General features: G+C 31.2%; 1 protein-coding gene and 1 pseudogene across 1 annotated transcript; both read right to left on the reverse strand.

Moving 5' to 3' along the window:
• Positions 1-5,913: 5,913 nt before the first annotated feature.
• LOC123201324 (uridine 5'-monophosphate synthase-like) lies at positions 5,914-6,710 on the reverse strand. Its single transcript, XM_044616780.1, has 2 exons — positions 6,543-6,710; positions 5,914-6,155 (listed from the first exon to the last, which is right to left on the reverse strand). The coding sequence occupies exons 1-2, from the start codon at positions 6,708-6,710 to the stop codon at positions 6,027-6,029; spliced, it is 297 nt and encodes a 98-aa protein (XP_044472715.1). The 3' UTR covers positions 5,914-6,026.
• On the reverse strand, positions 6,260-8,829 carry LOC123201316 (annotated as a pseudogene).
• Between the last annotated feature and the right edge of the window lie 10,660 nt (positions 8,830-19,489).

Consider the following 19,489-nt stretch of genomic DNA (forward strand, 5'->3'; position numbering starts at 1 on the left):
ATTAATATAACCTATAACATAGAAATATTTTAGAATAATTGTACCCAAAGACATTTAAGTAAAATAACATAATTATTTATACATATTTATTTTTATTAAATTTTATCAAACATAATAATAATTTATATTTAGTAATCCTCAATTTAATCTTTCAATTTTGATACTAAAATATTTTTCAAAACAAACATCTGTCAAAGATAAGAATAAAACAATAATAATTTGTAAAATGAAGTTCAAAATATAATATTTGAAACAATCGAGCTAACATAAAATAATTTATAACCATAAGGATGAAAAAATTATCTCAAAATCTTTCTCTCGTTTCCAAGTTGTTATTCTTCTTTTGGCCTCTAAACAATGTCCATATCTAGTCAGAGTCTCACAGCTCTCTCTAGTTGGAAAGCACTCAATCAAGCTAAATGAATGTACATTTTTATTCTTGTTGGACCTTAGATGTTTTGATTTAAGTCGATTTAGAAGTTTTTTTTATTTAATTTCTATAGGCAGATTAACCAACCAGAATTAGGGTGATACTGTTCATCCAATTGGCAGCCTAAAATATCAATCACCGATTGACTCTTAGTTGAGTGTGGCTTAGTTCGAAATCCACTTTTATTTACATGATACTGGAGCAATCCCAAAGTTTGAGTACTGTGTGTTGTTTGTGCATGAGTGAAGTTGAATTTTTCACTTGGTTATGAATACTTGAACGTATGGGAATAGAATTTTTAAGTAGCTTTCGAATTTTCTTGAATTAATTTCTATAGTTAGGACAACCTACTAGAATTAGGGTGATACTGTTCACCCAATTGGCCACCTAAAATATTGATCATCGATTGGCTCTTATTTGGGTGTGGTTTAGTTCGAATTCACTTTTACTTATCAATAGATTGGTAGTTCATTTATTAAATATATCTTGACTTTGCACAATTCATATTATATAGAGGGATGGGTTCAAATTGAGTCTGAACATAGTTGGACTTGAATCTTAAATAATTAGTTTGAGTTTGATTGAATTGGTTAAAAGTATTGTTAAAGGTCATTGTTAAAGTGAGAGTTACAGATTAGATGAATAATGTTATCAACGTAATGAACAATAATATTGACAAAATAAAGAGCGTTGTTAAAGAAAATTTTGAGCTAAACTCCAATCGAGTTATCAAATTGAAACACCAACATAAATTCAACACAAATTAAGTCAAACCCTAATTCAAGTCAAGATGATTTAGTTTGAATCTACTCCTAGTTATAGATTCAAATTGAGTCCATCATTAATTACTCCAACATTCTATGGGCTTGATTAGGGCTTGCTTTCACAATAGCTTGTTATTCTATAGTTTGACCATTTTGTTCTTATAAGCAATGGCTTCCACCAACACCATTTAAAGGATAAAAATAAAACAATTTGATAAAAAGAAGGTTCAAAATATAATATTTGAAATAATCAGACTAAATGTAAAAAATTTGAAACCATAAGAATGAGAAAAAATTTATCTCAAGCCTTTCTCGCGTTTCTAGTCCCTTCTTCTTCTTCTAGTGGTCTTTGTGAACTATGCCTATGTCTTGTCAAAGTCTCTATAGTTGGAAAACACTCAATCAAACTGACAGAATTTACATCTTAATCAATCTTCACGTGTTAGGTCTCCATTATCTTCTTCAATAATAGCAAATAGCCGATATGTTGTAGATTGAGTGAAATGAATATCAGATCTAAAGAAATAGTATAGATCTAACATCAAGAGCTAATATTTGATAGAACACTTGAGACAATCAGAAATATCAACGGCAAATATGTAGATCTACAATATTAATATTAATAAAGACAATCCAGCTGCTATGCCAATGACTGGCGAAAAAATCTTAAAGTCGAAGCCAGTAACCCATAGCCTTTAGTTATGTCTTTGTAGCCCCTCACATGTACCGAGGGAGAATTTTTTTTTCTTTTGAACTTTTGTTTTGAAAAAGTTTTCTATAAATGCATAAAATATTTAGGCTTGTACGCCGATTTGGGCTGTTGGGTTTTGGCCTGCGGTCTTTTTGAAATTTCGATTATTATTAGCATACAATAATTTTAGGTAAGTCTAACGTTAAAGGGTGAGTTTACGTTACATACTTCCATTAAATATTTTAGCTATTGTGCTCATTCTTTTTTACAGCACACAAAAGTAAGTTTAATAGCTTCAAAAAATTTTCAAAATTACATATGTATTAAAAATGACTAATTTACATATAATATTTTAATTTTTATGATACATCATCATTTTATATAAGAGTGTACATGATCTGGTTTGATATGATTTAAAATTTTTTTTAAACTAAACTAAAAAAACAATTTAAAAAATTTTTAAATCAAATTAAATAAAATCAAACTAAAAAAATATAGTTTAGTCTGAATTAAATTATACTTTGAATTTATTAAAATCATTCCCTTTAAATATAATTATTTAATAAATTTATAATTTTTTAGAATATAATATAAATATATAAAATAAATATGAATTATATATACAATATAAATATAAAAAAAAGATAAAATAAAAATGAAAAAATAAGTTGTATATCTTATTATTTATTCAAAAATTATGTCAAATATAATTATATATATTTTAAAGAAAATATGATTTATAATGTGATTCAGTTTGAAAATTATCTAAACTATAATCTAAATTGAAAATCAATTTCTAAAAATTTATCAATCTAAACCAAATAATTTTATAAATTAAATTAAATCAAATCATAATTTTTAAATGATTTAGTTTGGTTTTATAGTTTAAACCAAATTATGCACATCCTAATTTTGCAAGTGTAGTCCAACTATATTTCCCAAATGATGGGGGATAATGAAAATTAGAAAGCCTCAAGGGAGGCAAGTGAATTTTACCGATTAGTGGATAATCCGAACCTGATTCCAAAGCTGTAGCTTATAAATGACAAAGTCCAAACCTAGCGCTTGAGTTTGACTTGTGGCGCGGCAAATCAAAAATTTGGCTAGTGGTTGGCTTTATGCCAAGTCACCTCCATCACAACAAATTCGCCCATTTGGGCTTTAAAATCTTACTCATGGTTAGGCCGAAAGACTTCTTCCCACTCAAGCTATAGTAAACTATCAAATATATACTTGTAACTTTTAAAAATATAAACACTTATTTATTACTAAATTTTTACTAGAATTTTATATTAAGGGTGAGAGTAAAAACGTTATTTTATCAATAATATTAAAAAAATTATAATTTTATTCTTCTCCGTCGACAAAAATACATCTTTGTCGACAGAGACGGAGAGACGTAGATCACTATTTTCAAAATTGAAAAAGTTTTGAAAATAATGTGAAATTATTAGTTTTCAAAATCTGAAAAGGAAAAAGAATGAAATTATAACTTTTTAAATATTATTAATAAAATGATGATTTTACCCTAAACCATAAAAATAAAATTCTAATTGAAATTGAGTAATGGGTGGGTGTTTTGGTTTGAAATCAATGGCTAAAAGAATTCAAGTCTTTTAGCCTTATGGTTATCTGTGGGCCAGGTCATATCCACCATTTACAATTTCTATTATCTAAATTAAATGTTACAAAAATGAGTTTATAATAATATTTAGTTTTATCATCTTTGAAAGATGATGAAGTTCATCTTTGACACATATTTTTTTATATATAATTTAGACATACAGATGATATATTCTTGTTACATATAAAAAAAAAAAAGAGAGAAATTACAGCAGCGATTTTTTTAAATTTTAATATTATCAAAAAATCATTAAAGAACACATTAAACTTGAAAGATGTCAAATTAAAATAATAAATTTCCCAATAGGCTTGTTATATTATATGTTTTTAGTCTACTTTTTTTAATTATATATTGTTAATAAAACATAATGTTTTTATGAAACCATGTTTGGATATATTTAGAAATCTATTTTTGAGCTAAAATGTATTTCTTCTAAAATTAAAAAAATCATTAAATATCTAACTTATGGTATAACAAATTAATGAATTTTCATTGCACAATCATATGAATTATTAAGACCATAGTTATCAAGAATCCTACAATATACGATATATATTTTATGATATGATACAATATAGGTGAAAAATGATATGTATTATAAAGTGTATCGACTTAATACGATATAATAAACGTAGTGTACGATACGATATATATTATATAATATAATATATATTATCGATACAAATCAATATATCTTTTTAGAGAAATTGATGATGTAATAGGAGTATATATGAAAAATTTAAAATTTTTGAAAGTATTTGTGATATTTTCTAAAATGATAACGTGTCAATTAGGATTTTTATTATTTTATTTTTTAAAAAAGTGTATTATGCAATACAATAATAGATACATGATATAAAAAATTAAATTTTTCATACACAATACGACTATCATGATTAAAATAGTTATAAGTTATTAGTATGAAGAAAACTAGAAATTGAATTTTCTAATATGATATTTTTTTTATACATATTATGGGTGTGAATCTCTAATTATTATTATTATTATGAAAATATTATTCATTATTGGACTAAACCCTTCTTAGTCGGATTTTTTCTAACTAATAATCTCATTGCATAAAATAAAAACATAATATAATATTTTGGTTCGTCAATCTCACAATCAACTATGGTTGAATTCGGTTTGCTTTTACTTAGCCAAAAAAAAAAACTACGGTTGGATTTTTACCGTTCCTAAATAAGACTCAATTTAAATTTAATTTAAACCTATTCAGATTAGCTCAAATGATAAATGGTAACATTAGCGAGAAGAAGAGTCGTTTTTAGAAAAAAAAAAGTCACAAAAAAATCATTTGAAAAGAAAATTTTCAATATGACAACACTGACGAGCCTCAAACTTGAGCCAAGCTAAGACTTCAATTCGAGTTCAACTCACTCAAGACTAACATGGATTCAAGTCTAAACCAATTCAGTTTATATCCACCTCTACATTAAACGTATTTCTTTTTTCTTTTCATTTTCCAAATCTCTTAAATTCAAACATGCTAATGTTAACATCAATTATACATTCAAGTACGAGTACATTCAAACCAAACTCGACAAGGGTGAACTTCATATTCAACTCAAACTTATTTGAACCATCTCAGATGGTAAATATAACATCAACAAGAAAAAGATTCGCCAAAGAATAAAAAAGTTGTCAAAGAAGCAAAATCGTTGAAAAACAAAATTTTCAATACAACAATACTGACGAATCCTTGAACTTGAGTTAAACTAAAAGTTCAATTTAAGTTTGACTCATTCTAGCCTAAAATAGACTCAAACCCAAGACAACTTGGTTCAAATCCACCCTTTTATTCAACGTAAACATAAATTTCTTTTTACTTCTTCCGAATCTCTTAAATCCAAACATACCATCTTATATGTTACATAATATATCGTACAAGTTTTCACCTTTGATCAAACCTTGACCACGATCCCTGGAACATGATCCTAAGGAGAAAACTGGCTGAAGAATGTCCAACCATTTTTATATCCAAGAACTTGCTCAACCATGAGAAAGAGACTTTTTGTGCATAGAACCAACCAACTGATAAGTGCAAACCGTGTTAGCATGTGTGAAAAACACACTTTCTTTTTTTTTTTCAACACAATAACATTAGGAATAATACTATATAAACTTATAATGAATACCAATAATGATTCATTACCATGTAATTAAGTGTTATTTTATCCTTAATTCAAAATTACTCAATTATATAGTGATACATCATTATTACTCAAATTGAAACTTATTATAAGTATACATAATTTTATTAATAATGTTAGACAATGGCACAGTAGTAAGACATGGAAGACTGAAGACCGAAACTCTCAAACTGGGATCAGTCATTTTTACTATTAGTTGCTTTATCATAGCGGAAACCCTCACAAAACTGATAAAGTGAACGAAGAAGATACTGCACTCAAAAGCGCAAGCAATGTGATAAATTGAACACAGTTCTTTTGTTCATTACCAAAACATACAGACATGTGATAGGGCTGGAGCAGACTGGTGTTAGGAGCACTTAGCCAAGTATGCATCCCATTCTTGAGGTCTGTATTCAGAAGCTGCCTCTGCAGGATCGGCTGCCTTTATAATTCCACCACCCACAATGATAATGTCGCTGCCCCTATAGTATATAACCTGGAAAATCATTTTTCTAACAAGTTAATGAAGTTGACAATGTCTACCCAAAAGACAACATCGCATGGCCATTGCACAATTCTGCAATTAGTTGGTTAGAGAAATTTATGCCCTGTTTGGACTACCATTGATTGGTCCCCAGAATTTGAAATTCTATTTTTATTTCTTGTGGCTACTTAAATTATTATGCCAAATTGCTGAAAATGTACATCTAAATGGACAACAAAAATTGTCATCATCAGCCATATAGTTATGATATGTGCCGATCCTTCCTGTTCTAGTGAAAAAAAAAAATGGTGTTCCCAATGCAGGAGAGCTAATGAGGACAGCAGAATTTACAGAACGCGGAGTATCGTACTGCTGGCTGAGATTATCACCACCCTTTACCATTTGAACTACAGGGGTTGCATGAATAAATGCTGGATTGACCAGTACCCCTGACCATGATGCTGGATTAACTGAGATGAAGCCGATGACAAAGTCATAGTGATCCTCAGCAATTTTCACAGCTGCGGCTGGGTACTCTCCTGTTGCCAAGTTACCAGCTGAACTCATTTTAGCAAGCAGCAACAAGCCCCTACCACGAGGCAAACCCTAAATACATCGAGAGTGAGCAAAGCAATAGAAAAGGATAAGTTGAGCCATACTAAAATTCAGATATTAGTTACAGTTTATACTAATCTTCAATTTCAGTCCATAGACGATTCTGGGTCCAGAAATTATGTGAACATTAATTATATCAGCCCATTCCAGCATACGGAATACACCTCTGAATACAACAGAACCAACAGGCCTCAGGCCAGGGCAAGGATATACAAAGAAGATATTGAGAAAAATAAAAATGCCAAGTCTTACCCTTCATACCGAATAGTCACAGTATTACCAATGTCTGCTAACTTACGATCTTCAAATATTAGGAAATTATGCTTTTCTGCAATCTTCAGGAGAATAATAAACATTTTTAGATGTAACTTGACAATAAATATAATTAACAAATAATTCAAAAAATGGGCTGAACTACAATGCAGATATAGTATGATTATTTGGCCAAAAGAAGTTCGGGGATTTAGTGCTCGGAGTTTGGCAAGGTGAAATCAGGCAACATATCAACATGGGTTTTCAATAAGCAGATCTCTGGTCCAACCTACATAAGAGTTCAAAAATAAATCAGAAAAAAAGATGCATATTTTCTTATAAACCAGATGATAAAGCAGTTTATTTTATATCCGTCGAATGGCAAACAAGGTTATAATCAATTGTCAATAAAGTCCTAAAACAATTACATAAATAAGTAAACACAGATCAAATATCATAGACCAAACTGCTTAATCTCAGGAACAAGGCAACCAAAAATGCTACTCTAAAGTGAAAAACCTGGCATTGACCAGATCAATCCACAAATAAATCAGGCAAAAACTTCAGACCTAACTCAAGATTAGCAACCAACCTCCCACCCCCATGTGCATTTGCCGGTCCTAACTTTAAAGCCACATCATGTTACTTCAAAACACATGTTTTAATAAAACAATCTCTCTTTTCCCAAATATATGCTTTACCAGATCCCAGTAACTACTGGGCACACGATGGTTACAAGTAACAATATTTTAGTTAAGAAGCCAAACTTTCAAATTCAAATGTAACACTTGAGGAAACAAAAAATTGGGAATTTGACTCTTAAACCCTAAAACCCAATTTTCTATTCTAAGCTAAAAACAATGACTGTCATAATTAGAAAAAAAAAAAAATCAAAAACAGAAACACTAAGACCTTGTCAGCAATTTGTAGAACTCAGAAACAGTGGCAACATCTGCAGCCAAAGACAAGTTACTTTCCTTCTTCACCATTACTTCAAACAGCTTCTTCCCCATTTCATTCTTCATCAATTTCAATCTCTCCTCATATCTCAAACCCCTAACCCTAACCCTCGCCCTAGCCCCAGCCCCAATATTGGGCACCCCCACCTTCTTATTCTCCTCCAAAAAATTCATCACCACACGCTGTATCTCTTCACCGACCTTCCCCTTCTCCCTCAAAACCCTAACTATCTCACTCAACATAATCATCGAATGCAATTCAATCCCATTCTCCTTCAAATTCTCCCTCCCGCCCTGCTCTCTGTCGATCAAAACAACGGCGTCTTTAACAACAAGTCCCGCAGCACGGAGAGGCGCCGCCGTCTCGAGCACGGAGGTGCCACTGGTGATCAAATCTTCGATGATTAAGCAGGTCTCGGAGGGCTTGAAGGTGCCCTCGATGGCTTTGGAGGTGCCGTAGTCTTTGATTTCTTTACGGCTCATGAGCATGGGGATGTCGTTGGAAATGGAGACGCAGGTGGCGATAGGAAGGGCGGTGTAGGGGACGCCGCAGACGGTGTCGTATCGGGTGGAGGAGGGGAGGGAGGAGATGATGCTGGAGGATATTTGGCGGAGGAGGGAGGGGTAGGAGACGATGAGACGGAGGTCGATGTAGACGGGGGAGGAGATGCCGGATTTTAGCTTGAAGTTTCCGAATTTGACTGCGGAGATTTCATGGAGTTGGAGGATGAGAGACTCCATAGCCGACATTGTTTTGAGTCTGGAGTGGCGGCGGACGGAGGAGCCAAGGAGGAAGAGGAAGATGAACTGAATGCTGTACTTCGGAGACTACGGTGTTTGTTAAATAAGGGAGTTTCTTTGTCAGAGATACAATTTGAGGGTGTTTTTAGTGTAATCATAAATTTGATTTATAAACCATGATTGGATTATACTTAATTTTTAATTTAAAACCTCCTGATTATATTAACACATTACACTAAGGGGGTGTTTGGTTTGGATAATGTTTGATTACTAAAATAGAAAGATTACCTTGAAGATAGATTACTTAGAAGATTACTGGGTATAAATGATTACTATGTTTGATAAAATTTGATAGCTATAAATAATTATTGTGTTTGGTTAAAGGTAATAAAAGATTACTAGTAAATTATTTTACTTAAATGCCCTTGAATATAATTATTTTTAAATATTTTTTAAATTATTTGTCATATTAATTAAAAATAAATTTATTTTTATCTCAAAAAATTAATAAATAATAATTTTTCTATAATAAACTAAAGATTACCTCAGTAATCTTTAAATACCTAAGGTGAAGGTGGTAATCAGATTACCACCTATATTACCTGCCACGTCAGCATTGGTAATAGAAAATTACTGTAATCTTTTATTACTGACAAACCAAACAAAGGAATAAAAGATAGATTACCAAGGTAATCTTACATAATCATAACCAAACGTACCCTAATAGCAAACAATGATTGGAGCAAGGGTTAATATTTTTTATTAAACACAAACAAACAGTCAAATAAACAATGAAAACATAAAGGATAAGAGTTTATAAAATAAACAATGAAAACATATGTATAGGTTCGGAGCTTTTTATCTCAATTCTCCTACATCCATTTCTTCAAACAACCAATTTAAAGTTTTTATTCAAATCACTTTTAGATTATATTAATTAGCTCAGGATTTTGCTCTTTTATAATAATAATATGAGATTTCACCAAAGTATAATTAGAAAAAAGATTTACAAATAGAATATGTCTCTATTAGGTTGATTTTACTAATGTGTATACATATTTCTCTTAAAGATATAAGTTTTTGGTTTCTACAGAGAGAGTAAAAGCTTAAAGATTTAGATAAGAATTTTTGAATGCTTTAGATATGTTCTCTAACCCTTTTGATTTCAATCCAACTTATTTATATACCCTTGAGATTTGAAAGATCCGTTGGATTGATTTTACTAGTCATTGACTTGTGAAAATAATGTTTTAAGCGCGAGGACGAGTATCTCCTTGCACATCCTTGCTTTGGCGGCTTCAAAATAGTTGTTCAACAGTTGAATTCTTGAAACTTGCCACTTGAGGGATAAGTGTCCCTTCTTCCAGGATAAGCGTCCTACCTTGCTCTTTAAAATTTCAGAGAGCATCAATCATGAGAGGATGGGCAAGGGACAGGTGTCCCAATGTGATGACTTTGTTAACCGTTCCAATTATGTTTGTTAATGCATTAGAGAGGGAATGGGCATTCCATGGTTGTCATCCAGTATAGGATGAGAGTTTCTTTGCTTAGGATTGGCATCCCTATTCATTTAGAAAACATTCCCCAGAGCTTCAAACTCTTGATGACGAGCATGGGACTGATAAAAGGATTGACAACTCATTTGGAATAGGCATCCTATATATGGGGAAGAGCATCCCTAACCTGAAAAATTATACAACTGCATTTCGTCCATTTTTCGGTCATTAGAATTTTATGTCATAGACTTTGTTAGCTTAATAATTATTAATTATTAATATTAATCTTAGTTTTGACATAATCAAAATACTTAGGGGTTTAACAATCTCCCTCTTCTTGATTGATGACAAAACATATGCTTAAGCAAGAAAAAATCAATTTAGAGAGTTTATAAAAACTTCAAAGATCAATTTAAAACTCCTCCTCACTTGAAAAGCTCTCTCTTACTTTAACAATACAAATCAATTTGGTTTTAACTCATTTTATTTTAATTTATTTAACTCTTTCAAAAATCAAACTCATTTAACTCTTTTCAAATTCAATAAGACATATAAATCATTTTTATTTAAAAAATGACCAATCTTGGTTTATATAAGTCATTTTTATTTGAAAAAAAGGCCAATCTCGCCCTTTTTTTGCCATAAATAAAAAACAATTCGGTAGAGTTTTCACTGTTTTTCAGATATCCCAAAATGATAAACAAAAGAAAAACACTCCTAATGTCAATCAACACAACCAACTTCTTAATATCATCATCAACAACAATAAACCAATCATCAACAAAAAATCCATAATATTCATAATATCATAACATAGCATCATAAAAAAAAAAAGTTCAATAAACATGCATGATAAAGTAAACATAGCAAATGAAACATGAGTCAAAATATACATAAATACATGTTTCTCAAAAGACTATGCAAAATGATGATGCAATAAGATAAAAAATGTGAATAGAGAATCAAGGCTCATCCTCTAAAGGTGGAGGCATATTGCTGAAACCAGGGTGACAGTCACGAACATGCTATTGAAGAAAAGATTCCATGGAATGGAAACGCTGATCATAACCTTGCATATCATGACTCAACCCATGTAGAGATTTATTTATAAAGCTTATAAATCCAAGCACAGGGTCTTGAAAAGAAGATGACTTAGTATTCGAAACTAACTCGTGGCGAGGATGCATTCACTTACAACTAGAGGTAGGCTGAGAAGGACCTGAATTATGGGAATGGGCTTCCTCATCTTAAGGAGCAACGGGTTAAGGATTCGATTGAACAGGTTGTGTAGGCTAGTTGGGTTGAGGCCGAGTCTGAATAAGCTATTATCTACCTTGAGAAAGGTAATGGATCATTTGCATTCGTGTGAGGGTATCAAATCCAATGTAATCTCTCTCAGTAAAGTTCTTCAAATATGACATGTCATTTTCTTCTAATTTGAGCCTTAAACCCTCAACAATCACAGTAACCATAGTACCAAACTCAATAACCCTGTCCACAACATCCTCAATTGAATTGATCTTAATAATAAGTCAATGAGTCATACTACCTTACGACCACGTAAGACCACATCCAAAAGAACAAGATTCTTTAATGTCACTTGACTATTTGATTGATCACATGCATTTAAAGTATAAGTTATCATGCAATGAATGAATCACATAATTAGATTATGCAAGGTGTTCGATTTAATAGTCTTTCTGTATGTCTCGACACCGCCTAATGTTTCCCAAGCTGCCTCAAAATCAAAATCAGTGGAAACATTCAATAAACCCTTATTGTCACATGCAAGCCACCGAGTTAAGTCTTCTAGTTTCACTTCAAAATAACTCCTTTTTAATTGGAATTTCAAAATATAGTCAATCAATTCACCTCGGGATCCTTTGGCTAATTTTAAGCTACTATTAAATTTAAACACCGATGATTTAACATAATATGTGTCAAGCCAAAATAATTTTGCCTAACTAAAATCATATAAAATTGAACAGATCATCCCAAATACCAAGTGCTTATAAAACTGGTTTGTTTAGTGTTGTACGTGAAATAACACCGCAAACGATAAGCTTTTCAATAGCAATCCCATGCATTTGGTTCTGGATTTGAATTCCACAAATCTTAGTATGACAACTTCTTTGGGGTTGAGTTTTCGATGTCATAGGTGATGAACAAACTTGAAACCACTTTAAAATTGGATCACCTCAACAACACCACGATAGAGGATGACACTGGACCACCAGAATATGAGAGCCAAAATGTAATGAAAAGAAAGAGGATGCCATGTATAATGGTGTACATGCAAGACATCACCAGAAATTGTGAGTTGAGGATGAACGACACATAATTCGATGGAGAATTGCAACTTTTGTCACAAAAAATAAATGGAAATGCTTGTGTGGACTACAGTGAAGCAAAAAGAAAGGAGTTTATGTGATGATGACGGTTGAAAAAGGAGTTTTAGGCAACAACAAATCGAGGGGACAAAGGTCCTTGGGTGAGGTTGTTGGAAAAATATGGGGAAAAATTAGGTTTTTTTTTTTATAAAACCTCAGGGATGACCATCTCAATAAGTGAGACGGTCTTTCCCTCTTTGTGTTTTTGAAAACACGATACATGAGACATTTGTCACAAAAAGATTGAGGTTGGTGTCATTTCCCTTCTTTTTTTTTTTTTAAAATAAAATGGCTTATTAGATAACCATCACAAGAAGACTGAGATATGTGTCCTTTTCCCTTTTTTTTTGTAAAAAATAAAACAACTTATGGGATAACTGTTACATAAATTAGGATGGGCGTCTCGTGCCTAAAATCTATTTTTTTGTAGAAAACTTTTGTGCAATGCATGTGCAATTTGAATTTGAACTTGTGTTTGAATCATCAGAACTTGGATATTAATGAAAATACATAGTGTAACATATGTATCATAAACACATATTGCAACCTAAGCACTTACAACCACATACAAGTGTGCTAACACATTCAAAATCATCAAAATGATATGTGACATGCAACTAAATGTCATAAATATGCAATTTCACACAAATCTATATAAATATACATTTAAGCAATCCATGAGCATACATACACATACACAAGTCCAAAAACATGTCAATAATCATTAAAACCATCCAAACACATTATAGTCAACGTGTTAAGCATATACAAGTATAAACCAAGTATAAAATCATAGAATCTCAAATACTTATTCTTAAGCATGATTAAAACATCATCATATCAAACAACTATATACAAAAGCATTATCATATCAAATAAACATGATGAAAACAAGTATGTGTATTATCACAGATGTCATTTCAATCATGTTTGAAGACATATAAAAGTTTGGGCACTCACTTGACTTGCATCGATCATGCCAAACTTTCTTCGAATATAGCAAAATCTTTCCTTATCAAGAAGCTTAGTTAAAATATCAACAAGTTGATGGTTAGTATCAATAAATTCAATTCGAATATCGTCCTTGCTGATATGATCACGTAAGAAATGATGTTTAATGTTTATATGCTTTGTTTTAGAGTGCAAGATAAGATTTTTTGAAAGTTAAATGACACTTGTATTATCATAAAATATAGGGATGTTTTTCATTTTGAAACCAAAATCTAAAAATTATTGGCTCATCCATAAAAGTTATGCACAATAACTCATGGAAACACATTCAACTTCCTTAGTAGATGTTGCCATTGAATTTTGTTTTTTTGAAAACGATGAGACAAACATATTTCTTAAAAATTGATAAGTACCACTTGTGCTTTTCCTATTTATTTGACATCCTTTGAAATTTGCATCAGAAAATACTTGTAATTCAAATGAGGATCCCTTAAGGAACCATAAACCAATATTTGGGGTTCCCTTAAGGTATCTCAAGATTCGTTTCATGACATTTAAATGTGATTCTTTAGGATTTTTTGAAAATGTGCACACATGCATGCACTAAACATGATATTTGGCCTAGATGTAGTTAAATACAATAATACACCTATCATGCTTCTAAATGCTTTAGTTTCGACACTTTTATCTCTCTTATCCACATCCAATTTGAGTGAGGTGCTTATGGGAGTGGGTTGCTCCTTGGATTCTTGCATGTTAAACCTTTTAATAAGGTCTTTGACATGTTTGGCTTGGTTGAGCAAAATTCCTTCCTTGTTTATTTGATTTGTAGTCTAAAGAAGTAGTTAAGCTCTCTTATTAAGCTTATTTCAAATTCATCTTGCATTATCTTAGAAAAATCTCTATAAAGAGACTCATTAGTAGTAACGAAGATAATGTCATCAACATAAATTTAAATAACTAAGATGCCTTACATTTTCCTTTTTATGAATAAGATAATATCCATTTTTCCTTTCGAAAAACTATTTTTAATTAAGAAAAGACTTAATCTTTCATACCAACTCTAGGAGCTGATTTTAAACCATATAAAACTTTTTTTAATTTAAAAACATGATTTGAGAATTTATGATTTTGGAAACTGGGAGGTTGTTTAACATAAACCTCTTCTTGAATGAAACCATTTAGAAATGCACTTTTAACATCCATTTGAAAAAGTTTGAAATTAAAATAACATGCATATGCAAGTAACATCCTAATTGCTTCTAATCTAGCTACGAGTGTATAGGTTTCATCGAAATCGATACCTTTCTCTTAAGAGTACCCTTGGACGATTAGTCTTGCCTTGTTTCAAACAATAACTCATAGATTTTATGCCAATGGTGGGATGATCCATTGACCTTGGAACTTGTTTCCATATTCGGTTCCTTTCTAACTAGTTCAACTCCTCTTGCATAGCCAATATCTAACTCACATCTTGCAATGCCTCATCTATTTTCTTTGGCTCTATTTGTGACAAGAATGCCACAAATTCACATGTGTTCTATAGAAAAACCCTTGTCCTTACATCTTGGGGTGTGTCTCCAATGATTTTTCCTTCCTTGACCTCATCCTTCACCCTTGGAAAAGTAGATTCCCTTTGAACTTCTTGAGGTTGCATGAGATTTTCTTCATATGACACTACCTCAAGTTGGTTTTCTTCTTCCTTAGGCTTAGAAGCTTCTTTGATTTGCAAATCTTTCATGAGCTTCACCACCTTATCTCCATTATTCCTATTAGAACACTTGGAAGAAGATTTGTAAAAAATAACATATATAGATTCTTCAACAACAAGTGTCCTTTTGTTGAAGATTCTATGCTCTTTGGAGGTTGATGAATAGCTTAGAAAAATTTCCTCATCCAATTTGGCATCAAATTTTCCTAGGTTATCATTTCCATTATTTAACACAAAATACTTGTAACTAAAGGGATGAAAATATGCAATATTAGGTTTCTTCCATTTGAATAACTCATACGGAGTTTTTTTAAGGATTGACCTAATCATGGCCTTATTGATGATGTAACATGTGGTATTGATGACTTTACCCTAAAAAGATTTTGGCAAATCACGGTTACATAACATGATCCTAGCCATTTCCACCAATGTTATATTTCTCCTTTCAATAACTCCATTTTGTTGAAGAGTCCTAGGTGTCAAAAAGTTATGCTCAGAGTCATGCTCATCATAATATGCTTCAAAATATGAATTTTCAAATTCTTTTCTATGATCACTTCTAATGCAAGTAATTGCAAAACTTACTTGGTTTTACAATTTCTTAATGAATGGATCAAATGTTTTGAAAGCATAATTTTTGTGCACAAGAAGTAAAACCCATATAAATCTTGAAAAGTTATTAACTATCACAAAACAATAATTTTTTCCACCTAGACTTGTAGTCATAGATGGTTTACACAAGTCCGTATGTAATAGTTATAAAGGCCTAGAAGTTGAAATACAATTTTCGCTTTTAAAACAAGTTCTTGTTTGCTTTTCTAAAGCACATGCATCACAAATCTAGTCCTTTTTGAAAACTAATTTTGATAAACCTTTGACCAAATTCCTTTTTGAAAGTTTTTCCATCATATTAATGCTTGCATGACCTAACATTCTCTATCATAACCACATGTCTTCTTCCTTAGTTGACATGAGGCATAAATCTCTAAATGAAATGTCATACAAATCTATAATGTATATAGTTGAATGTCTATGACCTATGAATGCAATGGTATTAGTGCAAGTGTCAACAATTTCACAATATAAGGAATAAAAGAAAACATTTGAAACCATTGTCACATAATTGACTTAAGCTAAGTAAATTATGTTTAAGACCATTAACAAGAAAAACATCATTAATTGATAGAGAAAAGTTACCTATGGTTCTGATAGCAATTACCTTCCCTTTGGAGTTGTCACCAAAGTTGACACTTCTACCATCTTTAGCTTTCAAGGAGGTGAAGAGGCTTTTGTGTTTGGTCATATGTCTTGAACATCCACTATCCAAGTACCATTTGCTCTTAGCTTCAAGGCACAGTTACCACAAAAACAAAATTTAAGCTTTTTTTGGTACCTAAATGGTTTTAGGTCCAATTGGGTTAGCCTTGAAAGTCCTTTTAGGAACCTAAACCTTCTTAATTTTAAAGGTTTTGTCATTCCTAATTAGACATCCCTTAATGGTGTGACCAACAAAAGCACAAAACTTGTATTTTATGTGCAATTCATGAGATTTCTTTAATGGCCTATGATTTTCAATGAAGGGTTTAGCCCCATTATAACTTAGACCTTCTTTATTTATCACAAACCTTTGTGATGCTAACATTTTATTTAATCTTTTTGTGTCAATTTTAAATTTATCTAATATTTCATTTGAACTATCAAGTTTTTTCTTTAATTCAATATTTTCATTTTTCATGTTACCCAATGCTTTAGTCAAAGATTCTTTTTCATGCAAAGTTAGTTCTAGTTCCTATTTAGTTTTATCGTGCTTATTTTTGCTATGCTGTAACTCATCTTTCATGCATGCAAAGTTTTTGTTTAAAGATTTATTTCTTGAACCAATGCATTTATATTCCACTAGTAATGATTCAAATGCTTCATGTAATTCATCAAATGAGTAAGAGTTAGAATCATCTATCTCTTCCTCCAAATTGCTCTTGTCTATGAAACAAAAATTAGCTCTTTCTTCCTCTTGCTTGCACACTTAAGTCATCACTTCCACTCCAAGTGGTGGTAAAAACTTTTCTTTTAAATTTCTTATTTTTTTTCTCTTTTCTCTTCTTCTTGAGGAGAGGACATTCTTGTCTAATGTGTCTTGGTTTCTTGCATTCATAACATATAATTTCCTTCTCCTCTAACTCTTTTCCTCTTGATCAATTGAAACTTTTTCCTTTATTCTTTTTGGACTTGGAGAGAAATTTGCTAAATTTGTGAGCTAGAAGGCTCACATCCCCATCCTCCATTGAAGATTCTTCATCTTCTTTATTTTTCTCAATCGTCTTCAAGGCAATGTCCTTTTTTGGTTTAACTTCCTCTTCGTTTGGTTTTCTTTTTATTTCATAGGTTAAGAGACTTTTTATAAGCTCATTCATTTGCATCTTAGAGAGGTCCTTGGATTCCTCAATTGCCATTACCTTTATATTTCATTTTTTCAGTAGTGATCTTAACACCTTTTTAAATAATTCTACTGTTTCGAATCTTTTTCCAAGGCCTTTCAAGTCATTTACCAAGTTTGAAAATCTTTTGAATATACCTGTTTTGCTTTCCCCTATCTTTATTTCAAATAACTCATACTCACATAAAAGAAGCTCAAATTTCAACTCTTTGACTTGACTTGTGCCTTCATATGTTATTTGGAGGATGATCCAAACTTCTTTCGTTGTTTCACAAGCAGAAACTTTATTAAATTCAATTAAGTCTATTGTACAAAATTATATGTTTATGACTTTAGCATTAATTTTTAGACTCATTTTCTCATTATCATCATTAAATTCCATTTCATTTTTAGGCTCATTTGTTGCGGGATTCCTAGGCGTACAGTTCCCATGTCAATAATTTTTCACAACTTATTATCTATTGATCTAATAAACAATCTCATTCTAATATTCTATTAGGTGTAATTTACTCTACAAAACAAAGGTAGTATAGTATTGCATTGTCTTTCATTAAAAACTGATATAGAGGTGTTTGTTATTATCAAAAGACCTTCAAACTCCAAAATTCATTAGAAAATATAAACCTAAAGTCCAAGCTTTGATACCAATTGAAAAACCTGTAATAACAAATTAATCTAAGAAGGGAGGTGAATAGGATTATTAAAAAAAATAAAACACAGAATTTACCAAACTTGATTTTTTACTCAAAATGCCATAAACAAAAAATAAATAAATAATCAAAGCATAAAGTAAAGGATACAAGTTTAGAAAATGCTTAAGAATTTAGAGTGGTTGAGAGTTTTTCATCGCAAACCTCCTACATCCACTTTTTTAAACAATCGGCTTGAAGTTTCCACTCAAATCACTTTCGGATTACACTAGTTGACTTAGGATTTTGTCCTTTTACAGTAGTGATATGAGATTTTGCCTAAGTGTAATCAGAAAGAAGATTTACAAGTAGAATATGTCTCTAATAGGTTGATTTTATATAATACCCTCAAGTATATTTTAGGGGTATTTATGTCTTTTGGTCTTGCTTTGATACATTTTTAGTCTTAAATATATATGTTCAAATGTGTGTGTGTGTGTCTCTCTCTCTTTCTCTCTCTCTCTCTATATATATAAGGATAAAAGACAAAATTTATGCTTTTTTTCATCTTCTTCTCCATTCCTTTCTAGAAACTCAGCCTTTTTTATGCTTTTGCTTTGTTTTTTAAAGAAAAGGTGATGATTTGAAAGGGTTTTGGAAGACAAGTAAGGAAAGAAAAGGAAAGGAAACATTTTGGAGGCCTTGGTAACTAAGAGATCTCTTTCTTTTCTCTTCACCTATGTTTATATATTGGAGTATGTTATATGAATATGTTAGTGTGTTTTGGTAGTGATTTGAGATGGTTCTTGGTGAGGAAATAAGTAAGGAAAAGAGGAGGGTGCAAGTTTCCAAGTGTTGGCTTTAAGCAAGGTAAGTGGAATCATTCTTGGTCTGCCCTAAGTTTGCTAAATAAACACCATGTTTTATGTTTTATGTCTTTGGTTTTTTTGCTCTATGTTATAAATGATGATTTTGAGGTTGAGAAATGTTGTGTTGTCATTTAGGGTGTCTATGTGTGTCATTTTGGTTCATGGTAGGGAGTTAAGAAATATTTACAGTTTTACCACTAATTTCATCCCACAATTTGACTACCTAATCTGTTGAATCATAAGTGTTGCTATAACTCGTTGAAAAACTCTTTATATCCTCTTTTCAATGATATATAGTT

Source organism: Mangifera indica, chromosome 2 (assembly GCF_011075055.1).
Source record: "Mangifera indica cultivar Alphonso chromosome 2, CATAS_Mindica_2.1, whole genome shotgun sequence".
Taxonomy (NCBI): Eukaryota; Viridiplantae; Streptophyta; class Magnoliopsida; order Sapindales; family Anacardiaceae; genus Mangifera; species Mangifera indica.